The 15,878-nt window shown below is 56.5% G+C and overlaps 1 protein-coding gene across 3 annotated transcripts in view; it reads right to left on the bottom strand.

Moving 5' to 3' along the window:
- Positions 1 to 4,495: 4,495 nt before the first annotated feature.
- Positions 4,496 to 15,878, bottom strand: part of TNFRSF8 (TNF receptor superfamily member 8) — a 61,383-nt gene continuing 50,000 nt past the window's right edge. For all 3 annotated transcript variants that reach the window (XM_027618555.2, XM_027618576.2, XM_027618566.2), the window contains 3 exons: positions 12,486 to 12,511; positions 10,094 to 10,301; positions 4,496 to 6,458 (listed from right to left, as the gene is read on the bottom strand). In XM_027618555.2, the coding sequence (XP_027474356.1) occupies positions 6,214 to 6,458; positions 10,094 to 10,301; positions 12,486 to 12,511 (479 nt within the window). In that variant the 3' untranslated portion in view covers positions 4,496 to 6,213. The remainder of the gene's footprint in view (positions 6,459 to 10,093; positions 10,302 to 12,485; positions 12,512 to 15,878) is intronic.

Below are 15,878 nucleotides of genomic sequence, written 5' to 3'. Positions count from 1 at the left end.
CCCTGATGCAGAGCAGCCCCCTAATTTGGGAGACCCAGGGAAAAAGGAAAACACAAGGCCCCTTGTTCAAAAATGCCCCTGTTCAGTTTTTCGGACAGCACAGCAGAGCATTAAACCCAGCACTGGCTCTCCAAAGCAGGAGCCCTGTTGGACCGAACAAGCCATGTGCTCATGAGGCTGCAGACTGCTCGTGTGATGTTCTCATCTGATACGGGACCCCCTCGACGCCTGCAAAGCTGCCTTATCAATAAGAACCCAACTCACCGCAGTTACTTGTGTTTTAACGCCAAATTAAAAAAATCAGTAAATAAAGGGAAGAATGAAAATCAGCAAGTCATCTTTACCCTTCACCTGGACTGAACGGTGATTTCCCCCCGGCCGTGTCTCCACCAGGCAGCACCGAGCTGGGACCTTAGCCCAAACCCCTTTAGCCTCCATGGAGCTCAGTTTTCCCATCTGTGATCTGGAGAGGTTTGCTCCTGACTCGTCTTCCTTCCAGGGCTCTGCGGGGGCGTGGGGCAGAGTGGGGTACGAGCAGTGGCTGAGAACGCACAAGGAGATACCATCATCAGGAGGCCCCCTGCGCTGCCTGTACTCCCAGCCCCGAGTCTCCCCTGAATCAGGCCACCTTCAGGGAGCGTAGCTCCGAGGACAGAGGCTCTGCCTGGGCTAGCTCCGTGTCCTTCCTGCCCTGCCAGGGGGACTCAGAAAGCCACACCTGGCCTGCCGCTTGACCGCGGGCAGGTTACCCAGCCTCCTGCAACCATCTCTGCTTGTCCGGAGGGCACAGGGCCCGATGATAACCTTGATATAAACGTGGCCCCAACCACAGGGGCAGCCCAGCCACGTGGATGGGAGGGCGCCTTCCTGGCTGTGTGACAGTGGGTCAGTCGGAGCGCCTCTCTGAGCCCTAGTCCGTTAAACGGAATGCTGATACTCAGCCTTTCAGCTATTATTAATGAAGCCTGAATACAGAAAGAATGCAGAAAGGCGGGAGCCAACTCAAAAGCTCCCTGAAATGCCTACATGGGCCACCCCGTACCGAACAGGAAAAGCGCCTAGAGCCAGGCCAAGCACTTGACCCAGGTTACCCCGGGCGCCTCACCACCATCTCCTAAGGGGGTTATTACGTCTGTGTTGCAGATCTAGGAAACCAAAGCTGGGGCCTATGTGACTGGAACTGCTGGAGCGGGAAGTGAACCCTGATGGAACCACGCCCTTCCTGGGCAGGAGCAGTCGGGCTTACGAATGATGCGGGCGCTTGCAGGCCCGGGTCCGAAGAGGCCCCACACCCCCGCACCCAAACACAAAAAAGGCTCTAGCCTCCCCCAGGAATTTTTGGTGTGGTTTTTACTCTCCTGGAAAACACCCAAAGAAAGGGGAACCTAGACTCCCCGGCTCCCAGCCCCCCGCAGGACGTCAGCCATGGACCCTGCACTGCCATCAGCCAGGAATGCAGTCTGAACTCTCTGCCTTTTCTGAGAAAGCTTGGCCAACTGCCTCCTGGCGCCCAGCCACCGCTGCCTCTTTCCTAGACTTCCCTCAGAAATAGGTTAATACAACCTTTGGTGCCTCTGCTTGGGCCTTTGATGCCTAGTCCTAAGATAATACCAGGATGCTTATTGTTCTAATAGAGAAGAAGGACATAACCGTGGACCGATGTTTTCACGATAAAATCTAAGTGATCCGGCCGGATGGCTTCCCCGCTCACCTCCTTTTTCTCTCTGCCCCGCTTCTACCGCTGGGCAGTGCTTCCTGAATCTCAAGGCCAGAAGTATTCCCACCTCAGGGCCTTTGCACCTGCTGTTCCCTTAACTTCCCAGAATCTTCTGCCCTCAGGTCCCCAGCCCCTTCCCGCCCCCCCCTCCCCGGCTTGTCATGTCACTCAGGTTGAGCTCAGGGGACACCTCCCCTGAGAAGCCTTCCCCAGCCACCTGGCTGGAGCTGGTCCTCCCCTACAGACACTCTGCCACAGACACCTAATGGGGGCTTCTCATAGCACACAGCATGATGAATTCTGGAATCACCTTGTTCACTGATCAGTTAGGTACTGTCATCAGTCTCCACCCACCAAACACAGAACCCACGCCAGCAAGTCTGTCTGAGTGCAGTATATCCTCTGCAGCTAGACTTGGGCCTGGCTCATCTTAGGTGTTTTTAAAAGGATGGGAGACAGGGAAGAAGGGGGCGAGGGAGGCCACTGAAGAAAGATCTTAAGCAGCAATGCACTGGAATGCACTAGAACCATGAGCAGGAAGTCCCCCGCGGAGGGACCCACAGCACATCGCAAACACCTAAGTTTCAGACATCTAACAAGCAGCCCAGTCCTAGGACTTTGCCTTGAGGGGTTCTCTAGGGCACCCCACAGAGCAAGAAGGGGTCTACTCACTGTGGGGTTTCCCACTGCAACCTGGTGGCAAGGGAGGCCAGGTCCCAGGAGATCCTGAAAGCCCTGGTGAACCTTACCCGAGCCACCACAGGCTTACTGGAACCAACCACCAATTCCAACACGCTTTCAAAGGTTACCTGGAGCTGAATTCTGCCAGCCTAGGAAGGACTCGCTCATGGCAGGTGGCAGCCATGCTGCACCCAGGACACAGGTGGCCAGCAGCAAGCACGAGCCACAGACCAGGTGGCCTCTAACAGAACCCCACGACCCTACCGGATAGGGGTGATACCCTCACCTCGAAGACCAGGAAACAGCCGGACCCGTGTTACCCCCTGGGCCTCCCATAACCAAGATCGCCCAGCTGGTAAGGGGTAGAGCCGGGATTCGAACCCAAGTCTGACCTCAGAAGCCAACCCCACCTGCTCATTGCTGTTCTGTCTATGCTCCAGAGAGTGGTGGCCAGGCCTCTCTGCCGGCACCTTGCTCACAGCAAGTCCCTGGGCATGGCCCCAGGGTGTGCGCCCAGCACGGGGGCCGGGCCAGGGTGAAGGACGTGCGGGGGGGGCGGGGGTGTAGGAGCCCAAGGTGGGCTCTGCCAGCTCCTCATGAGGCCCACAGAGCCGACCTCGAAACTTTTAATGTTCTCATTTCGACCTCTACTCAAGCCTTCTGCCCTGAGTTCATCTCCGTCTCAGGCCCTGCCCCTCCCACCCTATACCTGCCCCAGTTATCTCTTAGAGGACAGAGTCGAGAGTGTGGGTGGGAGAGAAGGCACCCAAGAACCTGCAGCCAGAGGGCTGCCTTGTCCCTGCACAGATTTTCATTTCTGTTTAGCCCAACAATCCAGTCCCTGGTGACTGCTCTTCAAGGTCTCAGCCCTGGGGAGCGGTAAGAGGACACAGAGGTTCTGGAGGTTCAGCCTCTTGTTCCATTTCAGGGAATGGCCCTGGCCTGAGAGATTCTACAAACCGAAAACAGCTTACAACCTACCAGCCTGCCTAGCTTCCTTAGGACACATCACTTACCATCACTCCCTGAATACAAGTGTTCAGGAAGAGGGATGTCACTCGTGCGCGGGAGGCTCCCTTACGGCCTGCCATCTGCTACCCTGAGTCCTCTGCCCACCTGGACGTCAGAACGGACAGAGGTTAAGAAGTGGTCCCTGATCACTGGTCAGGGCAGGGAAATTTGCCCCGGCTCTTGGACCAACCACGTGGCGGGGAAACACTGGGTAAATGGCTGGGTTTGATTGTGAGGTCTGGGCATGAGCTGCAGTCCTGGGGATGGGGTGGGTGAGGTCTGACCACAGCCCTCTGTCTCTTCCGTCCACCCCACAGGGGCGCCACAGTCAAGTGGGGAGCTCCAGGCCGGCTGCCCGTGGTGGGGAGCAGGCCCCCCACTGGCCCTGAGTTGTGAGCAGGGCTGCAGGCTGGGCCCTTTCCAGCTCAGGCCCCAAGTCCAAGGCTTCCATTTACCCCTCAGTCCTCCCCTTGCCCCCAAGGCTGGGCATTCATGCTGCTACTTTGGAACTCCCTTTTCCCAAGCTGCGGGGCAGCTCGGCCCAGTCCAGAGGGAGGGCCATGGGGAGGCTCGGGATCTCTTTCTACAAATACCCAAAGGGAGATTTATGGCAAGAGAGGCTTTCTTTTAAATATCCTCGGAGGACAAGTCTTAGACCAGGGAGTGGGAATTACGTGGAGGAAGGGTTTGCCTCTGAGGCTAAAGAAGAACCTCCCACAGTGGGAACGGCTGCCCCAGCAGGTAGCAGGCTCCTTGCACAGAGCATCTGCAGACCTCTGGGTCCCAAGATGCCTCCCACAGAGGGGACTGGTGGGGACCTTGTGAGACAAGTCAGTTGACCCGAGGCCCACTGTGGGGGCTACAGAATAGGGGAGGGCTGGCAGCACCAGGAGGGTCTCACTCGAGCCCCGGCAGGGCTGGGGGCCAGGCTGGGCACTCACCTCCACACAGGGCACAGAGCATAGAAGCTGGCCACCTCGGTAGGGGGATGAAGAGGGACCCCCTGTTCTGGGGGGAGAGAGATTGCCCAGGCCATTCCTGCTCAGACATTCTCAAATACTCAATCTCAAAGATCGTTTCCTGAAACTTACGATTGGTTATTTTTAAGGGACCTTACAAATTTTCTGAGGATCAAAGGTTTCAGAGGATCGGAGGTTTTGTGAAGGGACTTTGGGCAAGGGAGTGCTTCATTTCGTCCAACATGGGGTCCACATCTTCAAGCCAAGACTGTCAGTGCCCTGCTCAGCGGGGTGGGGCATCCTCGGGCCCCTTCCAGCCGGAGTACCAGGCGCGGTGTACCCGCGCTGTCCCTGCACGAGACATCTGGGCAAATACTGTCCACCACATGGCAACGTCTTCAGGTTCTGGTGTGAGTCCCTCTCGGTGTCCTAGCCTCTCCACCTTTCCCCCAAACATCTGAGCAGTTTCAGAAACTACCCTGTGATTCCTGACCTAGCCCCAACTTCCTCCAGAGAGTGAGCAGGCTGGCGGGTAAACAGCAGCTTTCCTGGGCCTCGCCTCCAGTGGGTAATTCCAGGGGCCTCCAGGCAGCCGAGACTGAACGGCCTGAGCTGAGGGCAGCCCTGTCATCTGCCCACACGTCCCTCTCCAAGGCCCCTTGTTTGTTTACATGAGTCTGAAAGCCCTGGGGAGAGCCGGCCAGCAGACCCACGTCGGGACAGCTTTACTCCTTAGCGTGAAATGCAAAAGCCCTCAAGTCCAGACTGGACTACTTGCTTTTCTGAGAATCCGGAATAAGGCAGAATGTCTGGACGAAATGGTGTTGCTTTCTGACATCCGTATCCCAGCCATGGGTGCTGAGCGGCTGGAGCGCGAGGGCAGGGCGGAGGCCACTGGGTTCCGTGGGCGTGGCAGGTGTGGGGAAGGCGCATCTCCACGGGACAGAGCAGAGGTGCCCACAGAGCAGGCAAGGACCCAGGAAGGGCCCAGGGCTCCCCTTCAGCAGGCCCTTCTCCAGGCGGCAGCTGGCTGGGCAGGGTCTCTGGCGGGGGCAGGGCGCTACAGCTGCTGAGCGTCTGCAGACCTCTGGGTCCCAAGATGCCTCCCACGGAGGGGACTGGTGGGGACCTTGTGAGACAAGTCAGTGACCCCAGGCCTCCAGGACACCATGGGGGCTACAGAATAGGGGAGGGCTGGCAGCACCAGGAGGGTCTCACTCGAGCCCTGGCAGGGCTGGGGGCCAGGCTGGGCACTCACCCGGACACAGGGCACAGAGCGCCGTGCGCTGGCTGTTACCAAGATGGGGCCAGCTGATGACGCCGCACCCCTTGACATCCCTTTTGACTCAGGAGCGACCATGGCAGGCGCTGGCTCAGTGCCCACAGGGGGCCACGTTACAGTAACTGGGGGCTGCCGGCATGGTGGTAAGGTCCAGGTGAGAGTAGAAGGCACAGGGGGATGCCTCGGCTGCAAGTGAGCCCTGGCCCCAGCCGTGTGATGCTCAGGGCCCCAGGGGCATCTTCCCAGCACTGGCAGGAGACAAGGTGCCCAGTCTCTGCTGTCTGTCCGCTGTTCCAACAAACACTGCCATTCAGATCCAGCCCCTAGGTTGTCTCTCCTGCACAAGCCCAGGCTCCCCAAGGGTCTGGGCTGGGGGGCAGCAGTGGGGGGGGCATGCAACTAGAGACCACCAGAACCCCCCTGCTCCAGGCTGCCCTACCCCTGGATGCTGGAACCTCAGTCCAGGCCACAGGGGGCCTCTGCCACCAGCCTGGTACCACCAGGGCCACCCTGGCCTCCCAGGGGCACCCCACTGCCCTCTCAGCCCCAACCCAGGCCAGGCTTCATTTCTCAGAGACGGTCATGGGCAAGGGGGCCTCCTTTCCTTCCTCTTCTACTGAGAACATGACATCCCCACAGCTGCCCAGAGGAGGCTCCGTCTCCTGCTCTGGGAAGTGGGGGGCATGGTCCACTTCCAGATCCTCCTCGAACTCAGGCCCCGCCGGCCCCGCCAGGCCCCGGCCCTCGGGCACCTCGGTCCTCACGGTCCCCACAATCACTGTGTCAGCCTTCATGATGTAGATCTTCTCTGCAAGGCAAAAGATTGGGTGAAGTGAGGGGCCCGGAGCCCTAGCCGGACAGGGTGAGGCGGCAGAGGAGGGTCCAAGCTTCGACTCGTCTCTCCCACTGTGCGGCTTCGGGCAGATGACGCAATCTCTCTGACACACAGCCGGCCCCATCAACCTCACAGGTGTCCTGAGGCCCCAAGGACATAAAACAGCTAGAAACTGCGTGCCAGGACTGGCCCCTTGCGGGAGAGACTCACGATCTTCTCAGCATTTAGGTGGGGACGGGGTAGGGAAGGAGAGCGCAGCGTTGGGAGAGAAAGCGAGTCCGGGGCAGAGAAGGGAGCGACTGCGGCCCCAGTGAGCAGCGGAGGAGGCCAGCCGTGCTGGCCACTGTCCAGCACCTTCCACACAGGACTGAGTCCCCACACCACTGCCGCACGGTGGACAGTCTACTCTTGTCCCCGTGGACAGATACAAAAAAACCTAAAGCCCCGAAAGGTTAAATGACCGGCCCAAAGTTGCCAGGCAGTTAGTCGAAATCTCGGCAGAAACTCCCACCCGACTCGCTGCCCTTTCCCCTCCCGTCCGTGTGCCTACATCAGAAACCTGGGGTGACCAACGTGTTCCGGCTTGCCCGGGCTGCTCCTGGTTGTCGTAGTGAAGGTCCTGTGGCCTGTGGACGTTTTCAGTTCAGGTAAATCCAGATAGTTGATCACAGTCTAAGAACCCCAGCCCTCTTAATAACGAACACCAGCCTGTGGTTTGCTCAGGGCTGTATTTTAGTGTTTGTTACTTGTGGCCAATCTCCCGCCTGAGGCCTTCCGGCTTTGCCTGACCCGCGCATAGGAGGGCTGCTTGTGTGTTGCTTGGATGAATTGGCAGCGCAGCCCCTTAAAGGCAGGACCCCCCCGCAGTCCTCACCACCATCTGCTGTGGGGACGGGGCGGGGCGGGGCGGGGGGGGGGGGGGGTGCTTCAGAGACTCAGGGGAGTTAAGTAAGCTGCCCAAGAAGCTGGGAAGTGAGGAGCCTGGCCTTCACTCAGCCCAGCTTCTGATGGCCTTGAGCTCGGCGCAGGGTCCCAGTTCCCAGCAGCTTGGCCCTGGGACTCTCTCTGGAGTCTGAATGAGGACGCTCAAGAGGGAACTTGAAAGCTAGGGTGGAGCAGGGGGCTGGGGACCCCTATCTCTCTGGGTCACCCAGTTATACCCCTCTGATTTAGGAACACCCAAAAGATCCTTGGGGGTCCTGCACCCGCCACCCCATTGCAGAATGCCGGTTCTTCTGTTTTGGTTTTTAATACCTCCAGGAAAAAGGGAAGTGTTCAAAATAGCAGCGAGGACCAGAGGAAAGCTACAAATGTGGCAAGCTGTGGTTTGGGTGCCCCTCACATACCCCGAGAGAGAGAGCAGGGCCCCAGTCCCCAGCCACACACCCTCCACCAAGGCCTGCAGGCCCTTTGCCCTGGGAGCCTGAGCAGAGGGCCCAGGAAGAGGTGAGAGCCAGAGGTGGTGAGAGAGGGGGGACCCTGGGAAGCGAGACAGGGCACAGAGCAGCCAGACAAGGCTAGAGCAAGTGATGAGGCATAGGGAGCAGGGTGGGAGAGAAGTGGAGGTGGGTTTGTCTGAAGAAGCCAAAGCCAGGGCCCAGGCTATCCCTCCCTCACCTCTGAGGGTCCTGATTGCTCGACGACTCTATCCGTCATCACAGGGCTGCCCTCCCCGCCCCCACCCTGCCCCCGCCACAAGCTGGGAGGGGAAAGGAGGGTCTTTCAGGAGCTGCTTGAACCTTCTACCCACCCAGAGCTCTAGAATGCAGGGAAGTTATCTTGGTGGGGTGGGAGGTGAAGGGGCTCCCCCTGCCTGGTGGCCAGGGGCAGAGGGATAAAGCTCAGGCTGCAGTTTGGTCCCCCTGGGGTACTAGACAGGTTGAGTGGGGCAGGGGGTGCCCCCTGGCATGGTGTCAGAAGGGCGAAAGGCTCCTGAGTGAACCTCCAAGGCCCTCTCTCCCAACCACCCTGCTTCCCAGCGAGGCTAACAGGCCGCACCCCAGCCATCCTGGGAGCCCAGTACCTCCCTCCACCTGCCCCCGCAGTTCCGGGCACCGCACTCAGCACAGACCCAAACGTTCAAGTTAGGACTTCTTAGGAAATTTAAAGGAGATGCCTTTGGTGGTACTGCCCCAAATAACACTCTTTCTAAATAAAACTTGCTGAAGCTACGATGCCAGAAGTTTCGGTTTCATATGAAAGACCCCACCCTGAAGAGTTTTATCCACTAACACCTGCTATGGAAATGTGTAGGACAATTACAGATGCCTCTCTGGTATTAACCCAGCAATGGTTAGCCCTCCAGAGAAGACAGACATGGAGCTCACTGAGGCCCTGCCCTCAGGGAGCTCACAGCCAGGTGGGGCTGAGGAGGCGGGGAGGCCGCAAATACAGTCATACTTGCTGGGGGCTGAGGATACTGGGTCTGGAGGCCCAGGGTCTGAGGGAGCACAGCAGAGGGGCATTTGGTCCAGACAGGAGAGTGGAGAGGGCCAGGAAGACTTCCTGGAGGAGGAGGCAAATAAGCAGGGGCCTCAGGACATCGGGAATTGACTAGATTCAAAGGGGGAATTGGCTGTCCCAGGTGAGGAAGCAGCTCCCACAGAGAAGCTCCAAAGGGAGGGAAGGCTCTGGAAACTCTGGAAACTGCCAGCGGGTGGGCGAAGTAGGCCGGAGGGGTCAGGAGGCAGGTGAGTCTGCGGGGAGGAGGCAGCTTGTGACCAGTGACCAGTCTGACCTCCAGAATAAGAATTCTGGAATTCATCCTGACAGTGACAGGGGCCCCCACCCCCGGGAGGGTTGAAGCAGGGGTGCAGAAAGGACAGGCTTGAATTTTGGTGGAGACACTCTGGGTGTGCAAGGGTGGAGAGAAGTCAGGGAGACCCCTGGGAGGCCAAAGCGGAAGGTCTGCCTGAGGCCGAGGGCGGCGGCAGTTCGGGAAGGGCTGGCCTCAGTGCATCTGCAGAGGCCCGCACCGGGGCGGGCAAGCCGAGGGGTTCAGAGCCCCGCGGGCATGGGGTGAGGCCGAGTCCCTGCTCTGCCACCCCGCAGCTGTGTGACAGAGAACGTCTCCCCGCACCTACCTCACCGTGCCGTTGCCCCGGGTGTGAAAAGGGGAGGCAGACACTGTCCTCAGAAGGCCACGTGACAAGAGAAGACTTCCGCCCAGACAAGTGGCCGGTCTTACTGTCACTGGCCTGTCTCCTGCTGTCCCCGCAAGGGGCTCTTTGCTGGGGGTGGGGGCAGCATTCACGTCTCACTTCAAGGTTGGCAGGCCCCGGGGAAGGGGGAGCCCCTGCCCCCCACCTTCACCCCCACCCACCCAGACAACTTCACAAATGCTTGCAATGGCCCTGTGAGGGCCGAGTCACTACTACACCGATTTTCCAGAAATTTAAATTGGGCTACCGAGATGAAACAAGCTTTAACTCTCCCACAAGAAGCTGCTCCTACTTACAAGGGCCAGTAGGAGAACCCACGCCTCTTCCTCGCTGGGCCTTCCTGCCCCAGGGTCTCTGGCTCCCGTCGGGGGCCCAGGGTCCAGTGCCCAGCTCCCCCTGCCCCCTCAGCCCTGACCACACCAGGACCCTCCAAATCGGCAGACTCACCGATCCTGTTGTTGGTATGCTCCGAGGTCACCCGGGGCTCGGGGAGGTCCCCGGGGGATGAGGGGCTCCCGGCGGCGGGGGGCCTGGCTTCCAGCAGCCGCATGCTCTCTACGCAGGCTGCCCCATTGGGGGAGGTCTCCACAGCCGGGGGGCTCATTAACCCCCGCTCTTCCATGCCTGACTCCACCACCGATATGCTCTTCAGCTGCTGTGGGCACAGAGGGTGTGGAGTTGATGCAGGGTGCCCCAACCGGCCTGGGAAGCCCCTGTTTCTTCACCTCTGTAGACTCCAGTGAGTCTCCCTCTCTGCCTTAAAGCTGCTGCACACCACCCACAGCTTCTCGGCTTTGAGAGCCTGATGCCCTGTGTTGAGTTTCAGAAGTCCTGTTGCTTTTAACTCGTACCAAATAGCGGTAGTAGCCAGAATCCCATACAGTGCTTGCCGTGTGTGTGGCCTTGACACGTGTGAATCCTCACAACCACCCTCTAAGGTGGCTAATATTAGCACCCTCCCCATTTTACAGACCAGGAAACTGAGACACAGAGAAGTCAAGTAACTTGCTCAAGTAAGTGGGTGGGCCAGCACTTGAACCCTGGCACCTCGCTCTGGAATCCATGCTTATAAGCCCCTGTGGGTAAGTGTGCACTCCAGACCCACCCCAACTCCCCAGCCCTGACCTCCTGGGACAGCGGATCGGGTATGATGACACTAAAGTACTCTAAAAATAGCTATATCTTCAGGAAAATGGTGGTTTCGTTTTTGACTTTTATAGGTAAGTATAAAGTTAGAGTGGTCTCATGAAATGTTCTAATGCATACTATGTACCTCCAGCCTTCAAAATGGAATGAGTTCGAGTGATTCACAAAGTATATCTACACAACCCTGATTACCCTTTTATAATCATCTGAAGTCCGAAAGACGGCATTTTAAACAAGTTACAGTGAAAACACTGATTCCCATGGCCAAAAAATGTTTGCTTACCTCACAAATCATTAAATGCCTTTTTCATGAAATTTCCCAGTACTGTAACAGCCACTTATCTGACCCAAGCATATTTGAATGTGACCTCCCATAATTTGAAACTGAACTCATATTGTGGTTCTGTCTGTTATATTAAAAAATTAAAGGATGGAAACCTTTCTCCATGTGTGAATATTTTGAGTTAAAAGAAAGTCACGGAAAAATTGTTAAATGGAAAAAAAAAAATTGGGTGAACCATACACAGCTGAGACGCAGCCACATGGAGTGCTTTGTCCTGCCCCGTCCCTCAGCCCCGGAGGGCAACGTCCCTTCTCTTACCCCCGCCCCCCCGCCCCCGAGGCTGCTCCTGGAGGCTAGGCGCAGAGCAGGGCGCCAGGCCCAGCCCGGTGAGGCCCGGGTGTCTGGGCCCCCTCCCCAGTAACTGTAGGTTCAGGGTAATGTTTGCAAAGCCCCTGGCCCAGCACCTGCACACAGCAAGCTCTTTGTAAAAGGCAGGTGAAGAGATCCTTCCAGCTCAGGGCAAGAGTTCAGGGTACCAGCTTTGAAGCCACAAAAACCAGGGTTCAAGTCAAACCGGGGTTCGCTGATCTACTTTCCAATTGTGGACCCACCTCTCCTGTGGGTGCCTGGGTTTCTTCTTTTGTAAAATGGATGACAGTACCAACCTCTGAGTGCTGCCAGGACTACCCACGATAACTCTGAGAAGCACAAAGCAAGGTGCCTGGCTCATGGTAAGTGCTCCATACAGGATGGCTAAGTTTTCACTTTTTTTTTTTTGAGAAAGAGAGAGAGAGCGTGAGCAGGAGGGGAGGGGCAGAGGGAGAGACAGAGAGAGAATCTGGAGCAGGCTCCACGCTTAGCGCAGAGCCCAAGGTGGGGATTGATCTCATGACCCTGAGATCATGACCTGAGCTGAAATCAAGAGTCGGACACTTCACCCACTGAGCCACCCAGGCGCCTCCCCCCACCCGCCCCCCACCCCTCGCCCCGTGATGGCTAAGTTTTCAAAGAGTCGTGCCATGAATTTGTCATCCCAGCTGTGAGAATGAGAACCACAGAGGAGTGAAGGAGAAAAGGGAAATGACCCCACCTGGCACCCAAAGTAGCCAAAACCAAATCCACGGTCTGCCAGGCCCTTCTGGAAGTCCCCGGCAGGATGAGCCAGGAGCCAGAGACTGCTGAGGGGTTGCGGCTCCCCATCCCAGGCCAGGGCCTGGCAGAGGCCCCACTGTACTCAGAGCACCCCACATGGGGCAGACTCAGCCTGAACTTGCAGGGGGAGCCCGACCCCGGTCACTGGGGGAGGGGAATGACCCACCAGCAGTTCTCAGAACCAGCGGCTCTGTTAGCAAAGGAGTCCCATATTAGGGGCACAAAGGCAGGGAGGTGGGGCAAGGAAGGGCTACTTACTGTCGGGTTCCTCCAGGGCCTGGAATCTGCAGAAAGAAAAAGAGTAGTGACTTCACCGAGGAGAACCTGGCAGCTGCCCGGTCCTGCCCCAACTGACGTATGGGTGGCAGCTGCCACTTGTCCAGCCCTCAGGCTGGACAACAGTGGACTGTTTCAGAACCCGCACCCACGCGCAGACACAGAGGCTCACTCGCCAGCCCTCGCCCGGGCAGGGGCTGCGGGAGAACCGGGAACCACCTCTCCCCCAGCCGCTAAGCCAGTCAGGGCACCGGGCTCCTTCCCCAGCCCCCCGACCCCACACAGGCACAGGAGAGGTTCGGGAGAAGCACACGCCCCAGCTGGCGCCCAGGCGGAGGCTTCTGCGGGCTCAGAAGCTGGTCTGTGGCTTTGTAGCCCAAGGTCTAGAGAGCCCAGAACTCCCCGGAGCACCATGCAAAGCTCACACGGAGGACCTCAAGGCTGGGTGAGAGCAGGTGACCGATCCTGAGGACCTCTGCTGAACCCTGCGCTGGACATACCCAGAGCCAATCGACCCTGGAGGCCTTTGGTGGGAGTTCAGTTTTCTACTAGACGCGCCTGAAAGAGCCCGTGTGATCACCCACGAGGAGGACAGCTGCTCATCATCACCGCACCACCTGCCATCTCCCTCTGCAGGGCTCAGGAGGTGCTGCCTGATTCTTAGGGCGCAACTTTATCTTCTCATCCCAAACCCCCACCCTCCACACCAGCACTTCTCTCATATCAAATACGGGGCCAGATCATGGTCAAGCACATGGTGACATTTAACCATGGCCCACTGGCCATCTGAGAAAGCCGGAGATGGCACCCGGGCATCTGGTCTACACTGGGCAAATCAACTCCCAGCGTCGACCGTCGTCTGGGGACACACAGCCCTTGAGGAGTCCTGAGGAGGCCCTCGCAGAGACTTGGAATATGCCGCTGTTAGGTGTGCGTACCTGACCAGAGAAATCTGCTCTGAAAATACCAGCGAGCTAAGTCATCTCCAGAACATTCTGACATCAGCAGCTCTGGGAACCACCAGCTCTGAATCCTAGCTGAAACACCCACTGGGGGCCAACCAACTGTGATACTACAAACAAGACAGGTGGCTGGAACATGCTGTGTAGACACCAGGTCAGTTCGGGGGAAACACTTACACGTGCCTTCTAAGTGACTATCAGCATGTAAAAAGTGTCTAAAGAGGAAATGAACCAGATTGACGGTCAAAAGAAGAACACGTATAAAATGACACAATTCTGGATTCTTTCCTCTTCTTCTTTTTTTTTTTTATTTTTATTTTTTTAGAGAGAGAGAGAGTAAGTGAGCACAGGGGCTGAGGCTGGGGATGAGGGAGCGAGAGAATCTCAAGCAGGCTCCACGCCCAGCACAGAGCTGGACCCGGGGCTCGATCTCACAGCCCTGAGATCATGACCTGAGCTGAAATCAAGAGTCGGATGATTGACCGACAGAGCCACCCAGGCGCCCCATCTGGAGTCTTGATTTAACAAATGTTAAAGTTTCCTTCGTCTGGTAACTTCTGTTCCCAGCAGAGTGGTCACCTTGGGAGGCCGCAGCTCATTCCCGCTGGGTAGCCACTGTCTGTTACCCAAGCTACCGCTTGGGGAAATGCTCTCTGGCCTAAGGCACATTCTTTTAAGTTATGTCAGTGAAGCCTAATTTTTGTCCTTTGAGAGTAATGTTGACTTTTGCAAACAGCCAGCTGTGGTCTGGGGTGGCCGGGGGAAAGAGTGTGACAAAGTAACAAGATAAAATAAAATAAATAAAAGTGATAAAACTCAGTCTTGGAGAGGATGTGGGTAAAAAGGAACACAGTGGCTCATGCCCTGTGAACTGGTTCCACGTTTCTCAAGAGCCATCTGGCAGTGAAAACCTCACACCCTTTGACCCAGTAATCCCTCTTTAGGGACACACCCTCAGGAAGAAACAACCCAAGAGAATACAAGGCTGTGTGCAATAACCAAAACACTGAAAACAAGCCAGATGCCAAACAATGAGGCAGCTTAGCAGTCTTGAAGCAGAGCGCTTCCTGGCAGGGAACCCCCAGCACAACATCACTCCACCTTCCCAGCCTTAGTCCTCATATCGGAAAATGGGACACAGCATGCCAACTTTGGAGGGTTTATACGGAGACTAAATGAGACCCGAAACGTGAAGGTACCCAGTGATCAGTCACGCTGACAGCACGTGTCTTGATATGATGTGATGAGAACAAGCCTGAGCCCGTGTGGTCTTCCTCCCCCAAACCTGCAACCCCACTGTCATTAGGAGGAAAATATTAGCCAAATTCCAATAGAGGGGCATGCAGCACATAACTGGCCGGCACTCCCAAGGTCATCAAAAACAGGAAAGTCAGAAAAGTCCAGAGGAGCCCAAGCAGACGTGACAACTAAATGTAACACGGTATCCTGGGTGGAAGCCTGGAACAGTAAAAAAATACATTGGCTAAAACTAAGTAAACCCAGGGGCGCCTGGGTGGCTCAGCCGGTTAAGCATCTGCCTTCGGCTCAGGTCATGATCCCAGGGTCCTGGGATCGAGCCCCACGTTGGGCTCCCCGCTCAGTGGGGAGTCTGCTTGTCCCTTTCTCTCTGCCCCTCCCCCAACCCCCACTGGTGCTTTCTTTCACTCTCTCTCTCTTTCTCAAATAATTAAAAAAAAAATAGTCTCTTATTAAAAAGAAAAACACCTAAGTAAATCTAAACAGAGTATGGGCTTTAGTTAATGGTGACGTGTCAATATTGCCTTAGTCATCGTGACAAATACACTAACGTTAAGTTGTAAACAATGGAGGAAACTGGGTGTGAGGCACACGGAAACTCTCTGAACTACCTTTTCAAATATTCTACAGATCTACAATGGTTTTTTTTTTTTAAAGATTTTATTTATTTGAGAGAGAGAGAATGAGAGATAGAGAGCACGAGAGGGAGGAGGGTCAGAGGGAGAAGCAGACTCCCTGCCGAGCAGGGAGCCCGACGTGGGACTCGATCCCGGGACTCCAGGATCATGACCTGAGGAAGGCAGTCGCGTAACCGACTGAGCCACCCAGGCGCCCCTACAATGGTTCTAAAAATTGAAGTCTGTTGAAAATTTTTTAAAAACTTAAATGTGAAAAAGGGACAGTGCCCAGGAGGCTGCCTAGCACGTGGTGGGTCCCAGGACATTAACGTGGCACAGCGCTCATCACACCAAAAAGAAAACCAGCAGTTGATACTGACTCTTGACAACAAGCATAAAACAACATAAAGGTGAAAAGGCAGAACCCAGAGGTGCCAATGTCTGCCTACAGCTGCCTTATAACCCACGTGTGTACTCTGATAAAGACCCAGAACAAATCGTGCTGAGTACAGAGATTGGATTTCCTAAGTGCGCTTCCC

Source organism: Zalophus californianus, chromosome 4 (assembly GCF_009762305.2).
Source record: "Zalophus californianus isolate mZalCal1 chromosome 4, mZalCal1.pri.v2, whole genome shotgun sequence".
NCBI classification, from domain to species: Eukaryota; Metazoa; Chordata; class Mammalia; order Carnivora; family Otariidae; genus Zalophus; species Zalophus californianus.
The sequence above is the reverse complement of the archived record's forward strand: the minus strand, read 5'-3'. Positions and strand labels throughout refer to the sequence as shown.